At 45.3% G+C, this 22,936-nt stretch overlaps 1 protein-coding gene and 1 long non-coding RNA gene across 2 annotated transcripts in view; one reads left to right on the forward strand and one right to left on the reverse strand.

Annotated features, from left to right (window-relative positions):
• LOC144696884 (uncharacterized) overlaps nt 1-22,936 on the reverse strand; it is a 410,945-nt gene that overhangs the window by 364,781 nt on the left and 23,228 nt on the right. The gene's annotated exons all lie outside the window — the stretch shown is intronic.
• LOC144698365 (uncharacterized) overlaps nt 1-22,936 on the forward strand; it is a 36,667-nt gene that overhangs the window by 9,196 nt on the left and 4,535 nt on the right. Inside the window, exon 3 of the mRNA XM_078570320.1 lies at nt 12,784-13,467. Coding sequence (XP_078426446.1) covers nt 12,784-13,467 — 684 coding nt within the window. The remainder of the gene's footprint in view (nt 1-12,783; nt 13,468-22,936) is intronic.

Consider the following 22,936-nt stretch of genomic DNA (forward strand, 5'->3'; position numbering starts at 1 on the left):
GATTCACACCCAAGTTGAACCTGAACTCAGCAGAGCCATCTGAACTCAGCACTGAGTTCAAACAGGCACCATTTTGCCTTCTGCAAGGGAGTTAACTCATAGTGTGAAAGTCATGACTTTATGGAGTAGACGTAAAGACTCTTGTTGGGTGGATAGGGTCTGTTTAACTCCCATGATCGAAAGTCTTTTTTAAATCCCCTGCTCTCCTGACTTCGTCTGCAGCTGTCAGTGTAAGTGAAAAAAATAGTTGGCTATACAATGTAGCATCAGTCCCAGCAGTTTCAGTAATTGCTGGCATTTCCCTAAGGGCTATTTATGAATGCTTGGCTGACTTCCAAAACCTACAGTCATCTCAGCAGCTGTTCTGAGTCCACACTTTGACAACTTAAAGAGACCATTAAGGGTTTAGCTGCCTTTGAAGTGGTATGGACAGAAGTATGTTGGTTTTTATATGAGATTAAACAAAAGTTTTGAATAAGGTTTCAAGAATGGGAGTTTTGTTTAATTTTAGATTTTTAGAACTTTATTTTATTTAATCTCAACCTGGCTCCTGGGGTCTGCCCATGGTGAATAATGTGAGTTGGGATGTAGGGTAAAAGGGGCTATGGGGGGTCCGTGCCATGGCAAGAGTTGGCATGAGCTGGCATGGAGTGTATAAGGGGCTATGGGGGGTCTGTGCCATGGCAAGAGTTGGCATGAGCTGGCATGGAGTGTATAAGGGCCTTGGGGTCAGGAGGGGGCTTGCAATTGGCTCACTTGCAATTAGTGAGGAGGAATTGTGTTGGGTTGCTGCCCCTGGTGGGTGGGCAATTATTCCAAATAATCATGTCTATTAATTTATTTTTAAAACATTCTCTTGGCATGTGGGTGCCACTGGTGAGGACCAGAGATTCCAAAAGTTAACAATGCAACTGGGATCAAGCCCAGAGAATGGAGGCAGGCCTTTTAACCAGCTCACCTCAGTGCTCGGGCATCCTGTTAACCGCCTAAGCTCCGATTCCGGTGGCACAGCAACCAACTCCATCCATAACCGCCACCTCAAAGCACCACCCCCCCCCCCCTCCCCCTGCCCCCGAGTGAAGATCACAACATTTGGGAACCTTTAGACCGAGGCAGGTCCGGCAATTGGGAAATTTCCAGATCCAAGCTATCCACCTCGGTACCGAAGATCCAACCCAAGCTCTCTGTTTCTGAAGCTCAAGATCCCCCATGCTTTGCTAATTCCTCTCTCACTGTGTCCTGCCACCTTCAAAGATCTCTGCACATGAACCCCCAGGTCCCTCTGTCCCTGCTCACTCTTTGGAACTGTGCCATTACACCTGTGTTGCCTCTACCTGTCCCTTCTGCCAAATTACATCACCTCAACTTTCCCTGTATTAAACTCCATCTGCCACTTCAGAGAATGTGAAGGGGAGATTGAAGTGTTAAACTAAACATACAGAGAATAGGAGGCACTGATTGCTTTAATATGTCACCCACAACTGAAGATCCTTTAAATGCACATGAGGCTCATAGAGCACAGTAGGAGGCAATTGGAGGCTCTTTGAAAGAGTTTTCCAATTAATCCCATTGCCCTGCAATTTTTTTTTTCTTTCAAGAATCTGTCCAGTTCCCTTTTGAACGATACAGTTGAATTTACTTCCAGTCGGTTTTGAGGCAGTGGATTCCAAATCGTAACAACTCGCTGTGTTTTTAAAACAAATAATTCCTCATCTTGCGTGTGGTGTATTTGGATTTTCAAAAAGCATTCGGAAAGGTGTCAACCAGGAGGTTCATACACAAAATGAGGTCTCAATCCTCATGAATGATCGAGATGAGGGACTGAGTGTAATGTATCCAAATTTGCTGACAATTAAACAAGGATTTGCATTTCTATAGCGCCTTTCACAACCACAGGATGTTTCAAAGCGTTTTACAGCCACTTTTGAAATGTAGTCACTGGTGTAATGTAGGAAACTCAGCAGCCAATTTGCACACAGCAAGATCCCACAAACAGAAATGTGATAATGACCCAAATGATATGTTTGTGGTTATGTTGATTGAAGGATAAATATTGGCCCAAGACACCAGGAATCAAGGCCCGGGAGAGTGGGGTTCAGACAGTACCAAACAGCAGGACTTGGGATGTTGTGGGTGGGGGAGGTGAGTAGGTGTGGGCCGGGCTCGTTGTTTCAAACAGTTTTGCATCGTCCTCACTGAGCAGCTAGAGCTACAGACCTGACAGACCAGCTTAAAAAACAGATCTGTCAGGCTGAGCGTTCTGATATTTTCTAAGTCAGTCTGTCAGTGTCAGGTCAATTTCACGAGTCGCTGCTGCTGCCTCTGACCTTCAGGCAGCTTTGCAATTCCAATTTTTTTGAAAAGCCCGCCAGGAAACCACAAAGCTGCCCGAAGGTGAGAAGCAACAGCAGCAGAAACTGAGAGTTTTCCTGCTTGAGAAATAGTCAGTCAAATCCCTGTAATTTTACAACCAATTGGATGCTGTTGTGGGTAGGGGGTGGGGGGGAGGGGTGGGTGGGGGGGGAGGGGTGGGGGGAAGGGAGGGTGGGGGGAAGGGAGGGGGCATGTTTAGAGGGGGTTGGGGGAAGTTTGGAGGGGGTTTGGGGGATGTGGGAGGGAGTTTGGGGGATGTGGGGGTAGGTTGAAGGGGTGGTTGGGGGTAGGTTTTGAGAGGGGTTGTGGGGAAGTTTGGGGGTTGGGGAAAGTTCGGAGGGGGTTTGAGGGGTAGGTCAAGGTTTGGAGGGAAGTTGGAGGGATTTGGGGAAGTTTGGAAGGGGTTGGGGGAAATTTGGAGGGAGGTCGGGGAAGTTTGGTGGAGAAGGGGGGATGGTTGGAAGGACGTTCAGGGGAGCTAGAGGGGTTTTGGGGGTAGATTAGGTACAGATCTGAATTGTTTTTGTAAATGTAGTGATTCCTTTGTAGCCACTTTGCTAACATCAGTTGATTGCTCGGTGATTAATTATCTTTAAATAATCAGCATTGGGCCTCCACTTTCACCATTGCTACTGTCACTCTGCCCACTGCATGCAGGTATAATGAAAGAAAGACAAAACCTACATTTATACAGCACCTTTCACAATGCCCCGAATCACTTTCCAGCCAATTCAGCACTTTTGAGTTGTAGTCATTGGTGAAATGTAGAGGATGTTATCTAATGGTGGAGCAGGCTCATGGGGGTGAATGACCTACTCCTGCTCCTAATACATATGTGTGTATGGAGATAGGTGTGATGAACAGTACTCGATGGCCTTTGTCATCTATAATTATCGTGCGAACAGAGGGTGTAATCCTGGCTGGAGTTCTGTTTATTTCGTTGCTGGTGAAAGTTTACTGTGAGCAGGATTTGTGGGATGAGATCACCAGGACAGGAGTGCAGATTGAGCTCAGTGTGAATCAGTAACCTGTTTTACTATACATAATTCACAAGAGTCTTTTCCATATACTTCAATATTGTCCTTTTGTCCAGTTACCTGTTATCTCGCTCCATCTTGCTGTTTTTTCTGAGTTTTTTGAGGTTAGAAATATCGTGATAAAGTTATGTTGCGTTGCAGATATTGAAAATATATTGTGGTGAGAAGCAGCAATCAGCAGAGTCTTCGGACTTGCTGATGACCAAACAGATACAACTGTGAGCCATTCAGTCTTCGTTCTCTGGCCCCTTAAAAGGTCTGTTGCACGGAGAAGCCTGAGAGCCTGGAAACAGGAAAAGCACTGGGGCCCAGGATTTCTCTCCCAGTCCCTGCTGGAGATAACTCTCCTGCCCTTCTTCGAAATAGTGGCTGTGGGTTCTTCTACACCCACCTGAGAGGGCAGACAGGGCCTTGGTGTATTGCTCGACTGAAGGACAGCGGCTCTGACAGTGCGGCACTCTCTCAGTGTTGGCACCAGGAATGTCGATTTTGATTTTTGTTCTTGGGCCCCTGGATTGGGACTGGAACCAATAACCTTCTGACTCAGAAGTAAGAGTGAGATCCACTGAGCCACAGCTGACACGATAGACAATACAAATTTAGAAAGGGAAAGTTACCCTTTAAAAGCCCCCACCCTTTGCCTCCAGCACCTAAATCTAATAATAAAAACCCTAGTATAAAAAACACATACAGGACTGACAAATGTTACAGTGTTGGTTTAGAGCCAAAGTTTTGAGTTCCCATTTGAGTTCCTACGCCTTTCTGTCTCTCTATTGCGCATGTGAATGACAGCCAGGCGATGGAGCTGAAGGCTCAATGTAGCTGAGAATAACAGGGTTTGTGGCCCAGTTAGGAAACTGCCACGGACGTCGCACTAATAGAGGGACGTCGCACTAATAGAGGGAGACAGGAAGGTGCCGGAGGACTGACTGGGAAATGGGTCTCCAGCCAATCAGGGAGGGAGTGATGGTGGTGTGACCTCCCCGGGGTTCAATGCTCCTGTGTCCAAAGTGGGGAGTCATGAGGACAGGGTACAGAGGAGCCAAAAAGAAACCATTTGGATCCAGAACATTGTTAAAACATCCTTTTACTCTGGTTGTCTTTGATCCTCAAGTAATTTTCTGGTTTTTTTAAACCATGTTCTGTTACATTAATAAATTTTATCAGTAAAAATATTTGATTTTGCTGGACTTTTGATTAGATTTATGCACTTTAGGGAAAGTGGGTGAAAGGAATTGGCAGGCTGTTTTAACAGAAAGTGAGTCCCTCTAAGGTAATTGGCAAAGGATCCAGAAGGTGAGATGATGGTGGGGGAGTCCAGAACCAGGGGTCACAGTCTGAGGATATGGGGTAGACCATTTAGGACTGAGATGAAGAGAAATTTCTTCACCCAAAGAGTGGTGAGCCTGTGGAATTCGTTACCACGGAAAGTAGTTGAGACCAAAGCATTGTATGTTTTCAAGGAGTTAGATATAATTCTTGGGGTGAAAGGGGTCAAAGGGTATGGGGAAAAAGCAGGAGCAGGCTATTGAGTTGGATGATCAGCCATGATCATAATGAATGGCGGAGCAGGCTCAAAGGGCCCAATGGCCTACTCCTGCTCCTAGTTTCTATGTAAATTTTATTTTTTTCACACAGCGAGTTGTTCTGATCTGCCTGAAAGCAGATTCGATTATTTATTTCCAAGGTGTAAATATTTGAAAGGGAAGAATTTGCAGGGCTGTAGGGAAAGAGGAGAGCAGTTGGATGAATCAGAAATTCCTTTCAAAGAGATGGCACGGGCATGATGGGCCAAATGGACTCCTTCTGCAGCCTGTGAATCTGAGCTTCCTGTCTTTGTGAAGGTTAAAAGGGTCAAATTTCATTTCAGCCTCTTCCTGGTATATATATTTAAAGAGGCAAGTTTCTCTTTAGTTCTAAGGGACCGACATAACAATGTCTCCAATCCTCTATATATTTAAACATTGAAGATTGCATGGCCAATTGTAGTCAACAGCCTTCCTATAGCTCTCTCAGGAGGCAGCAAGAAAGCATTTTGACTGCTTAACAACAGCAACCTCCGCTGAACATGATTAAACCACAACAACAAAAACAACCTGCATTTGTATAGCACCTTTAATCATCTGCTTCACAGGTGCCATTACTAAACAAAATTTTACACCGAGCCACATAAAGAGATGACCTGTAGCTTGGTTTTAAGGAGTTTCCTGAAGAAGCACAAGAGATCAAGGGGCAGAGAGGTTTAAGGAGGGAATTCCAGAGCGTGGGACCCAGGTAGCTGAAGGCAAAGCCCCCAGTTGTTATGCAATTGAAGATATCGAAGAGGCCAGAATTAGTGGAGCACAGATATCTCAGAGGGTTTTAGGGATGGAGAAGATTACAGAGATGGGGAGAGGGGGATGTGAGACCATGTGGTGATTTGAAAAAAAGGATGCTGGGGAGGGATTTGAAAAAGAGGAGAATTTTAAAATCGAGGTATTGCTTGAGTGGGAGCCAGTATTGGTCAGTGAGCACAGCGGGTGATAGGTGAATGGGACTGAGTGTGAGTTGGGAGACGGGCAGCAGAGTTTGTTGACTGAAGAAAACTGGTCCAGTTCTGTACATTTCCCATTACACTACTTATGTCTAAGATTGAGCTGACATCAAACCTTTCCAATGGGATTGTGTAATCCGCTGATGTCATCGCATTCTATTGTGATGATGTCATAAGATTACATCAGCATTTTTCTGATTATATAATCAGCTGACACCAGACTATATACTTTATTGGGAGTGTGGGATTAGCTGATGCCTGTACAATCCTTTACCTTTGCGCAGTAAGCAGAAACGGTCGTTTGTGTGATTTCATAAATAGAATTTTTAACTACATGTACATAACTTATTTTTGAATCCGGAAATGGTCCGGATCGTGAACATTTACCACTAAAATTAACCAATTTGCTAGTGCAAGCATATGTGACTTTTCAGCCAATTTGTTGTTCTTATTTACAGTGAATTGTTGGGGAGAAAAAAATGTTATTTCAACCAATCTCCCAATGTTATCAAATCCTTTTAAACATTTGAATATTGCTGAAAAAAGAGACATGCTGTCAAAGCTTTTCTTCTTGCACTCATTAGGATAGATGCAAGAATACCAAATGTCAAAGTGAACAACAGTTTATACTGTCTGAGAAACAGGGTGCTGATTGGTTGTCAAATGGACCCCGACTGGTTCAGGCATTGCCATGTAGAATGCACCAGGGAACAGTTACCCAAAGCTTTTGTTCAAATTCAGAAATGGCAAGTCGACTCTGATTGGTTGAGATGCTGCCATGGGGAATGCATCAGGGAACAATTGTCCCCCAAGCTCCTGTTTAATTAAAAAGGCAAAATGCTTGGACAAATTCCTTTTGTGTGCAGAAAACAGGGCCCACTATTTGAATATGAAAAATCCAGTGCCTGGATCCAGTTTGCATGTTCACTACATCTAATCATTTCTTCCTTTGGCCATACTCTATTTGTGTACCACGTTTTGTTCAAATCCATCCATTAGTTTTTAAGATATATTGTTACAGACAGACAAACAAATAGGGATGAAAACATTCTCTGTAAGGACAAAGCTGAAAAAAATAAATGTTTTTATTAAGACCAAGGAAGCCTTAGGCTAATCCACAGCCAACAACCTGCTCTGAAAACTCTGCTGATATTTTGACAGCTGTGATAAATTCCACCCCAGCAGCAGAGACAATCCACAACATTCCAAAGCAATCGCCATTTGAAATTAAACAAACCACAACAATTGAAAAGAAAAAGTCAATTCTCCTGATTTCCCAATGTGAACGGATCCTTCAAAAAAATTCCAGGATCCGGAACTGCACCAAAGATAGGACAGTTCTTGCATGGTTGGTGTACCAAGTTTCGGTAAATCCATCCATTAATTTGTGAGATCAATTGTTTACAGACAAACATCTTCAATGGCAGAGGTACTTTCAGTACATTGACCAGCCCCAAAATCTATTCTCAGTCAGCATTTCACAGGGGGAAAGGGATGGATTCTCAGACAAGCAAGATAAGGCACCCCCTTTAAATAGCCAGTTCTCACAATGTATTCGGTGGCCTTTGGACGGAAGCAGATTGGACCACATTGGGAGTTCTTGCACTGCCTCTCCCCGCCACCCTCAGGTCAGCTGGCTCCTGCTCCTGCTGGAGAATCTGCCTGTAAGAATAGGAGTGTGTTGATTTAAAAATAAACTTGCATTTATATAGCACCTTCCACCACCTCATGGAGTCTCAAAGTGTTCCACTGCCAATGAAACACTTTCTGAAATGTGGTCGCACTGTAGGAAACGTGGCAACCAATTTGTGCATAGCAAGCTCCCACAGACGGCAATGGCCAGGGTGTCTGTTTTCACTGATGTTGATTGAGGGATAAATATCAGGCACCAGGACACCAGGGGAGATCTCCTCCCCCTCCTGCTCTCCTTCCAATTGTGGCCATTGAATCTTTTACATACACCTGAGAGGGCAGACGGGGCTCTCGGGTTAATGTCTCACTGGAAAGACGGTCTCTCTGTCAGGACTGCTCTTCCTCATAACTGGCACCGGAGGTGTCAACCGTGGATTCTGGGGGCTTGAGTCTCTGGGTTGGGGATTCGAACGCAGCACCTCCTGACTCAGAGGTAAGAGTGCGACCCACTGTCATGCTGTGTTGAATAAAATCATCCAGCTGGTGTTCTAGAATGATGGAATGGTTACAACACTGAAGAGAGGCTATTCAGCCCATTGTGTCTGTGCCAGCCCTCTGCAAGAGCAGCGAACATAGTGTCATTCTGCTATCTTTTCCACATAACCCTGTCAATTTTTCCCCTTCAGATAATGATCCAATTTTCTGTTGAAAACCATGACTGAATCTTCCTCCAAGCCCTTTCATCCCTGGCACCATTCTAGTACATCTCCAATCCTCCCACTTCACCAGCTGTCAGAATGAACATGGTTCAGTCCTGGATGTGATTAACAGCAGCAATAACGGCAAAATCCAACCCCTGTAATTACTTGTGAACTCGCCGGTGTCTCAGCAGACTGGATAACTGACTGAAACCCTTCCCACACATAGAGCAGGTGAATGGCCTCTCACCAGTGTGAATTCGCTGGTGTCTCAGCAGGGTGGACGAATCTCTGAATCCCTTCCCACATTCAGAGCAGATGGACGGTCTCTCCCTGGTGTGAACTCGCTGATGCATCACCAGGTTGCATAACTGAATGAATCCTTTCCCACATCCAGAGCAAGTGAATGGCCTCTTCCCATTGTGAACACGTTGGTGTGTCTGCAGGTGGGATAGTTGAGTGAATCCTTTCCCACAATCAGAACAGATGAAAGGCCTCTCCCCGGTGTGAACTCGCTGGTGTGTCAGCAGGTTGGATGACTGAGGGAATCCCTTCCCACATGTAGAGCAGATGAAAGGCTTCTCCCCAGTGTGAACCCGCTGGTGTGTCAGGAGGACAGATGAATCGCTGAATCCCTTCCCACACTCAGGGCAGGTGAATGGCCTCTCCCTGGTGTGAACTCGCTGGTGCATCATCAGGTTGGATGACTGAGTGAATGCCTTCCCACACTCAGAGCAGATAAATGGCCTCTCCCCAGTGTGAACTCGCTTGTGTGTCAGCAGGTGAGATGAATTACTGAATCCCTTCCCACATTCAGAGCAGACGAAAGGCCTCTCCCCGGAGTGAACTCGCTGGTGTTTCAGCAGGGTGGATGACTGAGTGAATGCTTTCCCACACTCAGAGCAGGTAAAAGGCCTCTCCCCAGTGTGAATGCGTTGATGAGTTTCCAGCGCAGATGGGGTGCAGAATCCCTTCCCACAGTCCCCACATTTGTATGGTTTCTCCATGGTGCAGGTGTCCTTGTGTCCTTCCAGGTTAACCGCTCAGTTGAAACCTCGTCTTCAAACAGAACACGTGTACAATCTCTCCCCGCTGTGAATGGCGTAATGTTGTTACAGACTGTATAACTGTTTAAAGCTCTTTTCACAGTCAGTGCACTGGAGCACTGTCACTCAGTTGTCTGTGTCTCATTGCTTTTCCAGTCACACTGATGCTTGAAATGTTTTCCCACAGACAGAACATTTTTCTGTCCCACAGACAGAAAATTTCTCCTTCCACATTCAAAGGGCTGATGATATTCAGGTCCTGATGAATCCAATAACTCTGTCAGATCTTGATGCGATATTTGGTTTGAGTTTCCCAGATACAAGTCCTCTCCTAATATCCTGTAAAAGCAATTTACAAAAGTCATCATTGTCAGTGCAGGATAAAAATTCACAACACATAATTCTAGTTTCTATGGAACATTCTTTCTCTCGTATTCCCCAGAAGCAGTAACTCCCTGTCCCTCCATTCTCACTCTGCTGTACCTCCGAAATCTCCCGAAGGTGCCATTTCATGCTGATCAGCAGATCCATGTGCACTGCTTCCAGTCCTGGGCACAGGGGCCTTGGAAATCAATTTGCAGGCTATATATATATATGTATACATTACTGGATTTAAAATGTGCATAATGTACACTGCATTACTTGATTAAAGATACAGAGAGGATGCAAGGAAGAGCTTTACTTAGGAGCGAGTGTGCATGACCTGGAACTCACTGCCTACAAGGGTGGTGGAATTCGCGATGATCAGTGATTTCAAAATGAAATTGGTGGACACTTGAAGGAAATAAACGTGTAGGAGAACAGGGTATAGAGGGAGAATGGGAGGATAGCTCTACAGAGAGTCGGCATGGACTTGAGTTGCTGAATGCATTCCTGTGTTGTAATGACTCAATGACTGGAAATATATAACGGTAGCTAGAGTACTATATTACAAGTAGACATAGTTATAAATGAAAGTTATTATCGGTCAACAAAAAATATATCAAATATTTACCATATAAAAACACTCGACATATCTCTGCCCTATATTAGTTTACTGTCACCTTAAATGTCAGGCATCTCCTGGGGAATCCGCCTATTTTATTGGAAATACTAGGAAAGAGGCTATCCTTTTAGCCAGACAAATAAATGTGTCAAGCCGAGGGAGTAAAGGATGTCAATGTCTTTAAGAGAGAGCGAGAGAGAAGGACAGACCTGGGCCAACCTTTCCAGAGTCTGCACCCTCACTGGATTCACTTCCTTTCCCTTCAGTTCCTGCAGGTCAACAATTTAAACCCAGAATTAGAAAAGAAATGGAAAGGGGGAGAAAAAGAAAGTGTTTTACTCACAGGTATTTGACACGGGACTGGGGAGAAAGTTTTCCTGTGTCAGAAGCTAAATCCTCCTTCAGAGAGAGAAGCAGCATCAGCAGCTTTGCTGGGCAGTAACGGCTCATCCGCATTCAAACAATGGGGGAAGCTCCGTGTCGTCATTGCGACAGTGCCCGCGCTCTGATTGGTTGGAGGACCATCCACCTTCCGGTCGTCCAGCTCCTCCTATTGGTTAACCTCGGTCCGACTACAATGAGGGAGAGGTAATCCGAGCGCGTGTTCGGGTGAGAGACTTTGACCATCAAGTCCATTGCTCTCAATGTGAACTGGGAACGTTCCTCTGAATCATTGTGTCGCCTGAGTCAGCCAATAGGACTGACTGTGCTCCGCGGTGACGTCCTCGGGTTCCAGTTTGCGGACCAGGCGCGCGGACACGGGAGCCCCACCCCCACCCCTTGTTCCCCCTCCCCCGAACCTCCTCGAGCCAAAGTTTCCAGGCAACCGGCTGACGGCTCCGGCCAGAGCGAGAAGCCGCTCAGCGAATTTCCCCTTCCCCCTTTGTCGACGGCGACCGGCTGGTCCAAAAAGAGATCGAGAGCGACCGCTGACGGCAGCCGCACTGCGCCTGCTCCGGACAGAAAGCGCTTTCTGCGCCTGCGTGCTGGGCTGCCAGCTATGGGAGTGGGGGAGGGGACTGTGTAAAATGTTTTCTCCTCATTTTCTTCCAATGCAATTTGATTTTAAACGGCACAGCATTTGTTTTTAGCTTCATAAACATTAAAACTTCTTCCTCGGTCCAACATCTGTGAGTAAATCACTTTCTTTCCTTCCCCTGGGAAGTACAGAGAGTTGCGGGACTCTGTAACTGGAATTAGTGCCAAATATGCTGAGGGGGGAAATGCTGGTGATTTTATGGATCAGGCTGATGCTCCAGCTGTTTAAATTCATATTTATCCGGTCTATTGAAATGCTATTTGTCTGTTAATGCAGGCTTCATTTATGTTGAATTTAGTTTGATTGTTACAGGAATCGTTTTTAAAAAATAAAACCTTGTCCTTCTGTTTATTCCGTTGGGGTTGTCTGGGAATTTGTTTACTTTAAGGTTATTGGTTTCCACAGGGATCGTAACAACAGAGAAATGTCTAGTTATTTATTATTCTGTATTAAAGTTCATTTATTATTATTTCTAGTCCTGTAATAATACTGTAGCTGCATTATATATTTCCGGTCATAGACTCATTACAGCACAGATGGTGTCCAATTGGAAACTCAGATCCATGCTGACATTCTGTAGAGTAATCCAGTCGATCCCATTCTCCATCTGTATCCTCGTTCCCCTGAAAGTTTTTCTTTCAACTCCCTATCCAATTTCATTTTGAAACCATTGATCATCTCCGGTTCTGCCATCCTCATAGGCATCGAATTCCAGGCCACGACTACTCGCTGTCTAAATAAAGTTCTTCCTCAAATCCCCTCTGTATCGCTAATCAAGTATTACAATCTTTTTGGCTCCTTCAGGAGAATTGGGAGTGTATAAATGAGATATAACAGAGTGAGAACGAAGGGAGTAAAACAGAAAATGGTGCAAAAAAACTCAGCAGGTCTGGCAGCATATGTGGAGTGAGAAACAGAGCTAACATTTTGAATCTGTCTGAACATTCCTGAGAGCTCAAAATGCAGGGAGCATGTTGGGGATGGAGATTTACAGCTTTTGGGGAATGAGAGGGGAAAGAATGTTCCATAGAAACTAGAATTGTCTGTTCTGAATTTCTATCGCAGACTATCTGTGATGACTTTTGTAAACTCCTTTTACAGGACATTAGAAGGGGATGATTTGCAGTCAGAAAGTTCAAACCAAAGGTCACGTCAAGATCTGTCAGAGCCACTCGATTAATCGGGATCTGAATATCAGCAGCCTTTGAACCTAGAAGAAATATTTGTCTGTTACGTCTGCTTCAAAATATTTGAAACATCAGTGTGACTGGAAAAGCACCGATTCTCACACACCCGAGTGAGTGTATTCCAATGCACTGGCTTTGGAAAGAGCTATGAACTGTTGTACAGTCTGAAGAAACATTGCCGCATTCACAGCCAGGGAGACCGTACACAGGTTCTGTGTGTGAACGAGGCTTCGACTGATTGTCAAACCTGCAGAGACACAAGGGCACTTGCACCATGGAGAAACCATGGAAATGTAGGGATTGTGCGAAGGGATTCCGATGCCCGTCTGCATTGGAAATTCATCAACGCAGTCACACTGGGGAGAAGCCATTCACCTGCTCTGAGTGTGGGAAGGCATTCAGTGGTTCATGGCAGCTGCACGCACACCAGCGAGTTCATGCAGTGGAGAGGCCATTCACCTGCTCTCAGTGTGGCAAGGGATTCAGTGATTCATCAACCCTGCTGAGACACCAGCGAGTTCACACTGGAGAGAGGCCATTCACCTGCTCTGAGTGTGGGAAGGGATTCACCCAGTTATCCAACCTGCTAACACACCAGGAAGTTCACACCGGGGAGAGGCCATTCACCTGCTCTCATTGTGGGAAAGGATTCACTCGGTTATTCAATTTGCAGACACATCAGCGAGTCCACACCAGGGAGAGGCCGTTCACCTGCTCTGTGTGTGGGAAAGGTTTCACCCAGTCATCGAACCTGCTGCTACACCAGCAACTTCACACTGGGGAGAGGTCATTCCCCTGCTCTCAGTGTGGGAATGGATTCACTCGATTATCCAGCCTGCAGAGGCACCAGCGAGTTCACACTGGGGAGAGGCCATTCATCTGCTCTGTGTGTGGGAAGGGATTCACTCAGTCATCCCACCTGCAGACACACCGGCGTGTTCACAAGTGATCACAGCGATTGGATTCTGCTCTTATTGCTGCTGTTAATTACATCTAGGACTGAACCATGTTCATCCTGACAGTTGGTGAAGTGGGAGGATCCCTTTCTGCTGGACTGGCCGGTCTCACAATTTTGTTTCCAGTGGGCTGATGCTCTTTGAGGCTTGTTGCGAATATCCATTGCACATTTCATATGGATCATTAAATAAAATGCTGTATGGATGGAAAAAGATATTCATGCATTTCTGTTTGGAATCTCCCAAAGCATGCCACGTTGCCATGGAGATGGGCTGTTGGAGTTAGAAGGTTCTTTTGTTTAATTTATCTGGGTATTTCCCACAGAAGGCAGTTGCACATCTGGGCTTGTGTAGTTTGCAGCTCACTTGGAGTTGGTGAGGGAAAAGAAGCTGGAAAATTTGCCCGGCTTGGAGCTAGAAGGTGAAATCTACAGTGGCCCTCCCAGTGAAAGGCCTTGTGGTAGAAAGCAGTTAGTCATATGAATTAGGAGCAGGTGTAGGCCATTCAGGCCTGTGAGCCTGCTCAGCCATGTTATAAGATCATAGGTGATCTAATTGAGGCCCCAACTCTACTTTCCCCCATAATCTTTGACTCCCTGTCAATCAAGAATTAACTCAACCTCAAAATTATTCAATAGCCTCCACTGCTTTCTGGTGAAGAGAATTCCACAATTGACGACCCTGTGAGAGGACAAATTTCTCCTCATCTCTGTCTTAAATGCGAGACCCCTTATTTTTAAACAGTGGCCCCTAGTTGTGGTCTCTCCCATAAGGAGAAACATCCTCAGCCTCCGAAGTGGCCAGGAGGCACAGATTTGTTTCAGTGCAAAAGGAGGCCATTCAGGCCATCGTGACTGCACCTGCTCTTTGCGTGGTCATTTCACTTAGAGCCGTTCTCCCTATAACCGTGCATGTTCTTCCTTTTCCGGTAACAGTCTAATTCCCTTTTGAATGCTTCAATTGAACCTGCCTCCACCACACTCCCAGGCAGTGCATTCCAAACCTTAACCACTCGCTGCGTGAAGAAGGTTTTCCTCGTGTCACTTTTGCTTCTTTTACCAACTACTTTAAATCTGTGCCCTCTCGTTTTTGATCCTTTCAGAAGGGGGAGCTCATCTCATTCTCCCCATCAACCCTGTCCAGACCCCTCATGATTTTGAATACACTTCCAGCCCACTGAAACACCAGTTCTTCACACTGGGGAGAGGCCATTCATCTGCTCTGAGTGTGGGAAGGGATTCACTCGTCATCCCACCTACTGGCACACCAGGGAGTTCACAAGTAACTATCGTGATTGGATTTTGCTGTTAATCACAAACAGAACTGAACTATGTTCATTGGGGTCTGTTTCTGCTGATGTTAATAAACTCCAGCCCAGTTATGGGGCATAGTATTGTGGATAAAATTCAGATCAGCAGCTTTGTGTTAAATACAGTGTGTTGAGTCTTTATAGTATCTCTGAGACAAGTTAGTTCCTTTTGAAGGGCTCTCCCTCTCCCCTGTCTCCTCCATCCTCATCGCCAACAAGTGTGAGAAGCTCATGTCACTAAGATTGAAACAATTTGATCAGCTGCCTCTGCTGCCTCCCTCCCTTCCACTAGATCACCAATCCAATTGACCTTGAATGTTCCCCCCTCGCCCTGAACGTGCATCTTTCTGTAGTTTCTCTCCCATGTCCCCTCGTTCCTTCTCAGCACTTAGCTTTGCCATGAGACCCATCTCCTGCTACCTCAGCCCTATTTTCACTCATCTGTTGATCTCCAAGCTTCCCATGTTCGTTAACATTGTTAACAGTTCTCTCTTCAGGCACTGCTCCTCTCTCCTTCAAATCTGACATTATCACCCCCTCCTCAATAAAATCAACCATTGATCCCACCATCCTTGTAAACCACTCCAAGCTCCCTTTCCCCTTCTAAGTCCTGAAATGTGTTGACACCTCCCAAATCCTGCCCATCTTTTTGGAATTCCATTTTTGAATCTGAACATATGAAATAGGAGCAGAAGTAGGCCATTTGGCCCCTCGACACATAAGATTTCTGCCTCTGCCACATTATCGAAGTAGCTCTTCTCATCGTCCCAAATTGCATCCAATGTAACCAAGGTAAACTCTCCCTCATTGTCCTTTGTCCTTCTTGGCCCATCTACAGTCTTTAACACCATTAACCAAACCATCCATAGGGATGGTGAATAAATGCTGGCCTAGCCACATCCCATGAATGAATTAAAACAAAAATTCCTTCAATGCCTCTTCACTGTTGTCCAGCTGGGTGGGACTGATCCCTGATTCCTTTCTTATCAAATTGTAGCAAGAGGATCAGCTGCAGTAGCTGTGATTATTTGAGGTTTTTTTTTACAAACTGACTCACTGGGAAAATGATCATGTGTCACTAGACATTAACATAAAAATGTTCCATTATCAGTCTCACACTGACTGTCTCTTACAGACCAAGTCCTTCTAAATATATCACCGCTCTTGGATTAGATCAACAGGGAAAAGTGAAGATGGTATAGTCCACAATCCAATCTAATAGCAGTAAAAATATCTGAAAATTCCCATTAAAATGCAAGGCATTGCAGAGCAACTGTGTCTTCTGTGACTTATTGAAACAAGAGTCATTACACAGATTGGCCAAAAGCTCCATTATTGCAGGGTGCGGATGGTAGAAGATGGAGCTTGATCTTTCTTATTTTTCAACACCGACATTAGCGGAATCTCACCCCCACTTCCCTAGAATCAAACGAAGATTAAGTGAGGTCGATCTCCAATGGCGGCCGCAGTACCCACAATACTATACTGCTCAGAAACCGCTCTATCTGCTGCGTGTTGGCCGGGTGGATCGCGCATGCTCGGAGGGTCCTGGTCTCTTTGTTTGAGGTTGTTCCCGGAGAGAAGCCGGAAGCGGCGGATAGTGAAGAATGTTCATTGTTTAATATTCGGCTCTGGGGCCGCACTCGGGATTTGTAAACCCCGCCCCCCTGCCCGGGGTTTATTCACCTGACAGTTCTCGATACGCGGCTGATTGACGGCGGAGCTAGACCAATAGGATGAGGGGGCGGGGTTGGAGGCATGAGCACCGACGGCTGATCCTCCAACCATTTAGAGTGAATGAGGGGCGGGGCTGAGTCCAGATCAGCCTCATTGGCTGAAACTCTGCATCATTTTGAAATGGGCAATGGGAGATGTCACAGAGCCGGAAGCAGGCAGCCTGGAGTATTGTGTGCAGTTTTCGTCTCCTTACCGAAGAAAGGATATACTTGCCACAGAGGAAGTGACTGCAAAGCTTCACCAGCCTGATTCCTGGGATGGCAGGATTGTTGTATGAGGAGAGTTTTGGGTCGACTAGAGCTGTATTCACTAGAGTTCAGAAGAATGAGAGGGGACGTCATTGAAACGTTTAAAATTCGGACAGAAGTGTACAGACTGGATGCAGGGATGATGTTTCCCCAGGCTGGGTTTGGAGGGGTGGGTGGTGGGGGGCGTCTGGAACAAGGGGTCAGTCTCAGGATATGGTGCAACTTAAAGACTAAAGGTAAATTTCAGGCAGTGATTTACAGAACAACGTGAGCTGTATACTTCCCTTGTCATATCTGGACAGCAGAGCACACTTCTTCCCTTGGAGCTTCCAGTTTTCTTGTGGAGTTTCCAGCTTTCGTGTTTCTTTCTCTTCTTTCCTTTGTTCTTTTCTCCAATGTACCAAATCCCTCAGGTGGACTGTTCTTATGCTGGGAACCCCCCAACTGGCTCCTCTGAGGCCACCAATCAGAACTGTCCATGGACATTTCACTATTCAATCATGTGGCTCTTGTCCAATCACAGGTGTGTTCATGTGAACAGCATTCGCCTGTTGATGAGAGCACACACATATTCCTCTGTGATTACATAGAACTTCTGCACTTCCACCATCTCACAGTTCTAAACTCAGACAAGCCGGTTCAAAGCATGACATCACCTCCACAGATTCTACCCTACAGATCAACACACAGGCAAAGAAAGAACACAACTTCTGCAGACTATATTAATACACAGTCAAAGAAAGAACAGAATTCTCACAGACTGTATCTGGAGAATGGATGACTGAGTGAAGCTCTTCCCACACACGGAGTAAGTTTTACGGTTTCTCCTCACTGTGAATATGCTGGTGTTTCTGGAAGCTGGATGATTCGATGAATCCCTTCCCACACACAGTGCAGGTGAATGGCCTCTCCCCAGTGTGACTGTGCCAATGAGTTCCCAGCCGGGATAGAGAACTGAATCCCTTCTCACAGTCCCCACATTTCCACGGTTTCTCCCTGTTGCTTAATCCTTGCTGACAATTCTTATTGACTTACACACTCTTCAAAGTGAAACCTCCATTATGAAATTAAATTATCAAACAACAGGAATCAAAACAGTGAAATATTTTACAGGCACATCAATAAAAGTTTAATCAATCAACATTGATATTGATGAAGTTTGGAAGTCGCTGAGTTCAATCATTTCTTACATAGCAGCAGTAACATTTGGTAAAGGGGAATCCACAACAAAGGCTGGTTTGAGACCTACTCAGCAGAGATGACATCTATCATTGAAGCAAAAAGCAAAGCTTACCTGATGCACAACATAAACCCAACAGCTAAGTACTGTGTGCAGTACCCTGTTACTAGTGTCCATGTGTCTCTCCAGGTTGGACTATCAGTTAAGCCTTACACAGGATTATATAGGATATACAGCACAGAAAGAAGCCATTCAGCCCAACCAGTGCATGTTGGTGTTTATGTTCCACTCAAGCCACCTCTCATCTTTCCACTTCTAAATCTACCATCATGACCTAATATTTCCTTCAGCCACATATGTTTGTCTAGCCTCCCCATGAATACATCTATACTATTCCCTTCACCCACTTCCTGTGGTCTTGAGTTCCACATTCTCACCACTCTCTGGGCGAAGAAGTTTCTTCTGAATTCCCTATTTGCTTTCTCGGTGACTATCTTATATTGAAGGTCTCTAGTTTTGCTCTTCCCCACAAGAGGAAACATTCTCTCTGTTTCCCCTCCATTAAAACTTTCATCATTTTAAAGTCCTAAATTAGTTCAGCTTCAGACATATTTTTTCAAGAGAATAGAGATTCAGTCTGTTCATCCTTTCCTGATATGTAAACCCATGCATTTCTGATATCATTCTTATCAATTTTCTCTGCACCCTCTCCAGTGTCTCTATATCCTTTCTATAATTTGGTGACCAGAACTGCACACAGTACATGGCTGTTGGGTTTATTTTGTGTGTCAAAAGGAGATCTTCCCTCCACAGCTTCCAACCTCATAGTCTCCCAACCACCCACAACTCTTTCTCCGGTACATCGATGACTGCTTCGGTGCCACTTCATGCTGTCACCTGGACATGGAAAAATTTATTAATTTTGCTTCCAATTTCCACCCCTCCAACACTTTCACATGGTCTATCACTAACACTTCTCTTTCCTTCTTTGACCTCTCTGTCTCAATTTCTGGTGATAGACTGTCCACCAATATTCATGACAAGCCCACCGACTCCCACAGCTACCTCGACTACAGCTCCTAACACCCTGCTTCCTGTTAGGACTCCATCCCATTCTCTCAGTTCCTTCGCCTCCGTCGCATAGTTCTGATTATGCCACTTTCCAAAACAGTTCTTCTGACAAGTCTTCCTTCTTCCTTAACCGAGGTTTTCCACCCACAGTGGTTGACAGGGCCCTCAACCGTGTCCGCCCCATCTCCCGCGCATCTGCCCTCACACCTTCCTCTCCCTCCCGGAACCATGATAGGGTCCCCCTTGTCCTCACTTATCACCCCACCAGCCTCCACATTCAAAGGATCATCCTCCGCCATTTCCGCCAATTCCAGCATGATGCCACCACAAAACATCATCTTCCCTTCACCCTCCCTGTTGGCATTCTGTAGGGACCATTCCATTCGGGACACCCTGGTCCACTCCTCCATCACCCCCTACACCTCAACCCCCTCCCATGCAACCGCAGAAGGTACAACACCTGCCCCTATACTTGCCCCCTCCTCACCATCCAAGGGCCCAAACACTCCTTTCAAATGAAGCAGCAATTCACTTGCACTTCCATCAATTTAGTCTACTGCATTCGCTGTTCCCAATGTGGTCTCCTCTACATTGGAGAGACCAAACGCAGACTGGGTGACCGCTTTTCGGAACACCTCTGGTCTGTCCACAAGCACGACCCAGACCTTCCTGTTGCTTGCCATTTCAACACCCCATCCTGCTCTCATGCTCACATGACCGTTCTTGGCCTGCTGCAATGTTCCAGTGCAGCTCAACGCAAATTGGAGGAACAGCACCTCATCTTCCAATTAGGCACTCTACAGCCTTCTGGACTTAACATTGAGTTCAACAACTTCAGGTCATGAACTCTCTCCTCCATCCTCACCCCCTCTTTTATCCCCCTTTTAAAATTTAATTTTATTTATATATATATATATTTTCTTTTTTCACTGATTTCTATTATTATTTTTGAAATTTATTTCTATTCATTCTTTATTCCCCATCTTTAAGCCTATTTCGATCCCCTCCCCCGCACCTCACCCCCACCAGGGCCATCTGTCACTGCTCATCCTGCTTTCCACCCTTAATGTCACAATTAGCACATCCTTTAGCTCATATCACCATCGTCAACACCACTTTGACCTTTTATTTATGACACCTTTTGCAGTCTCTCCTTTGCCTCCACCGATCACTGGCCCTCTATCCAGCTTCACCTGTCCCACCCCCTTTAACAGCTTATATTTCACTACATTTCTATTTCTCTTTAGTTCTGATGAAGAGTCACATGGACTCGAAATGTTAACTAGTCTTTCTCTCCACAGATGCTGTCAGACCTGCTGAGTTTTTCCAGCAATTTTTGCTTTTGTTCCTGGGTAAGCACCCCTTCAATTGTCTGTCTCTGGACACCACTCGCAATGCGCATGCGCACCGATATAGATGGAGCAGCCGTATTGAACATGCTCCAGCTCACAATGCCCGTGTGATTGATGTCAGCTCCAGGCCAGTAGGAGGAAGGAGCGGGATGGAGGACCGAACGGGAGCAGCTGGTCCCCCATCCAATCGGAGTGAGTGAGGGGCGTGGCTGAGCACGGATCTCCCTCATTTGTTGAACAGAGTCACATAAAGTTATACAGTACAGAAACAGGCCCTTCGGCCCATTGGGACTGTGCCGGCCATCAAGCACCTGTCTATTCTAAACCCATATTCCACCACCTGGCCCGTAGCCCTGTACGCTATGGCTTTTCAAGTGCTCATCTAAATACTTTTAAAATGTTGTGAGGGTTCCTGCCTCTACCAACCCCTCAGGCAGCGTGTTCCAGATTCCTACCACCCTCTGGGTGAAATCTTTTTCCTCAAATCCCCTCTAAACCTCCTGCCCCTTACCTTAATTCCATGCCCCCTATTATTGACACCTCCGCTAATAATGCCCATCATAATTTTGTAAGCCACTAATATGTTCCCTCTCTGCCTTTTCTGCTCTAAGGGAAACAACCCTCGCCTATCCAATCTCTCTTTATAGTTGAAACGGTCCAGCCCAGGCAACATCCTGGTGAATCTGCCCTGCACCCTCTCCAGTCCAATCACATCCTTCCTATAGTGTGGCGACCAGAACTGCACACAGTACTCCAGCTGTGGCCTAACTAGCGTTTTATACACATCCAACATAACCTCTCTGCTCTTATATTCTACGCCTCAGCTAATAAAGGCAAATATCCCATATGCCTTCTTAACCACTTTATCTCCCTGTGCTGCTGCTTTCAGGGGTCTATGGACATGTACACCAAGGTCACTCTGATCCTCTGTACTTCCTAGGGTCCTACCATTCATTATGTATTCCCTAACTGTGTTAGTCCTCTCAACATGCATCACCTCACATTTCTCAGGGTTAAATTCCAGCCCGTCTATATCATCCTGTAATCTAAGGCTTTCCTCCTCACTGTTTACAACACCACCAATTTTTATGTCATCTGTGAACTTACTGGCCACTGAAACTCTGCATCATTTTGAAAGTTGATTTTGTCTCAAACTCCACAAGAAAACTTGATGAAACCCTTTGGGTGTGGAGCAAACATTTCAGCAATTGTTACTGAAATGGATTTATTCACAAGGAATGCAATAAATGTACTTAATTAGAGAACCATAAATAATATGTACCATTTAACAACACTAGATATACCTCTGCCCTATATTAATTTATTGGCCCCTGGGTAACCGCCCATTTAATTGTGAATATTAAGAAAGAGGCCATCCTTTGTCAGACAAATAAATGTGTCAAGCTGGGAAAGCAAAAGATGTCAATGTTTTTAAGAGGGAGAGAGACCTGGGCCAAACTTTCCATGGAGCTTTTTTGTCACTAAGATTGAGACAATCCGATCAGCTGCCTCTGCTGTGTCCTTCCCTTCCATTGACTCGCTGGGCCAAACCGCTTCTAAAGAGCTCCCTTGCTGCAGCCCTGAGTCTGCTTTTTTCTTTAGCTTCTCTCCAATCTTCCCTCATGCTTCTCAGAACTTATCTTTTCCATAAAACCCACCTCCTCCATTCCTATTCCAATTGATCACCCAACCTTCCCATGTTCGCTGATATTGTTAACAGCTCTCTCTCTTCAGGTACTGTCCTTTCCTTTAAATCTGCCATAACTACTTATCCTCAAGAAAACAAGCACTTGACCGCAATGTTCTTGCCAACTACCACCCAATCTCTAATCACCCTTTCCTCGCCAAAGTCCTTGTCACCTCCCAAATCCAAGCACATTTTCCCAGAACTCCATGTTTGTATCCCTTCAATGAGATTTCTGTAACTGCCACAACATTGAAACAGCTCTTATTTAAGTCACAAATTACAGCCTATGTGAATATGGCAGAGGTAAATTCTGCTGCAATTTCCTTCTCATCCTGTCTGCAGTCTTTGACACTGTTAACCAAACCATTCTCTTTGAATGCCTCTGCACTGTTGATTCCTTTCTCTTGATTCTTTTCTTATCTATCTCATTGTAGCTAGAGAATAATCTGTAGCAGCTGTGATTATTTTCTTTACGTTTTTACAAACTGACTCTGTTGGTAAGTGATCAGGTGTCACTGAACTATGATATTAAAATGTTCCTTTATCCCTCTAAATGCGATTGTATCTTGCAAGCCAAGTCCTTTTAACTACAGTAGCCCTTCTGGATTCGATCAACAGAGAAGAGTGAAGGCATCACCATCCACAGCCCAAGCTGGTAGTCGTAAAAACATTTGATAATTCCCATCAAATGCAAAACATAGCAGAAGAATTATGTATTGGTCTGTTACAGATTTATGAAATGGATTCATTGCAAAGATTGGCCAACAGATCCATTGTCGTAGGGTTTGGATGGTAGGAGATGGGCCTTGGTCTTTCTTAGTTGCAATCTCTATATCAGCATAACCTTGTCTTCGTTTCCTCAGATT

This window comes from Cetorhinus maximus, chromosome 23 (assembly GCF_964194155.1).
Source record: "Cetorhinus maximus chromosome 23, sCetMax3.hap1.1, whole genome shotgun sequence".
Classification (NCBI taxonomy): Eukaryota; Metazoa; Chordata; class Chondrichthyes; order Lamniformes; family Cetorhinidae; genus Cetorhinus; species Cetorhinus maximus.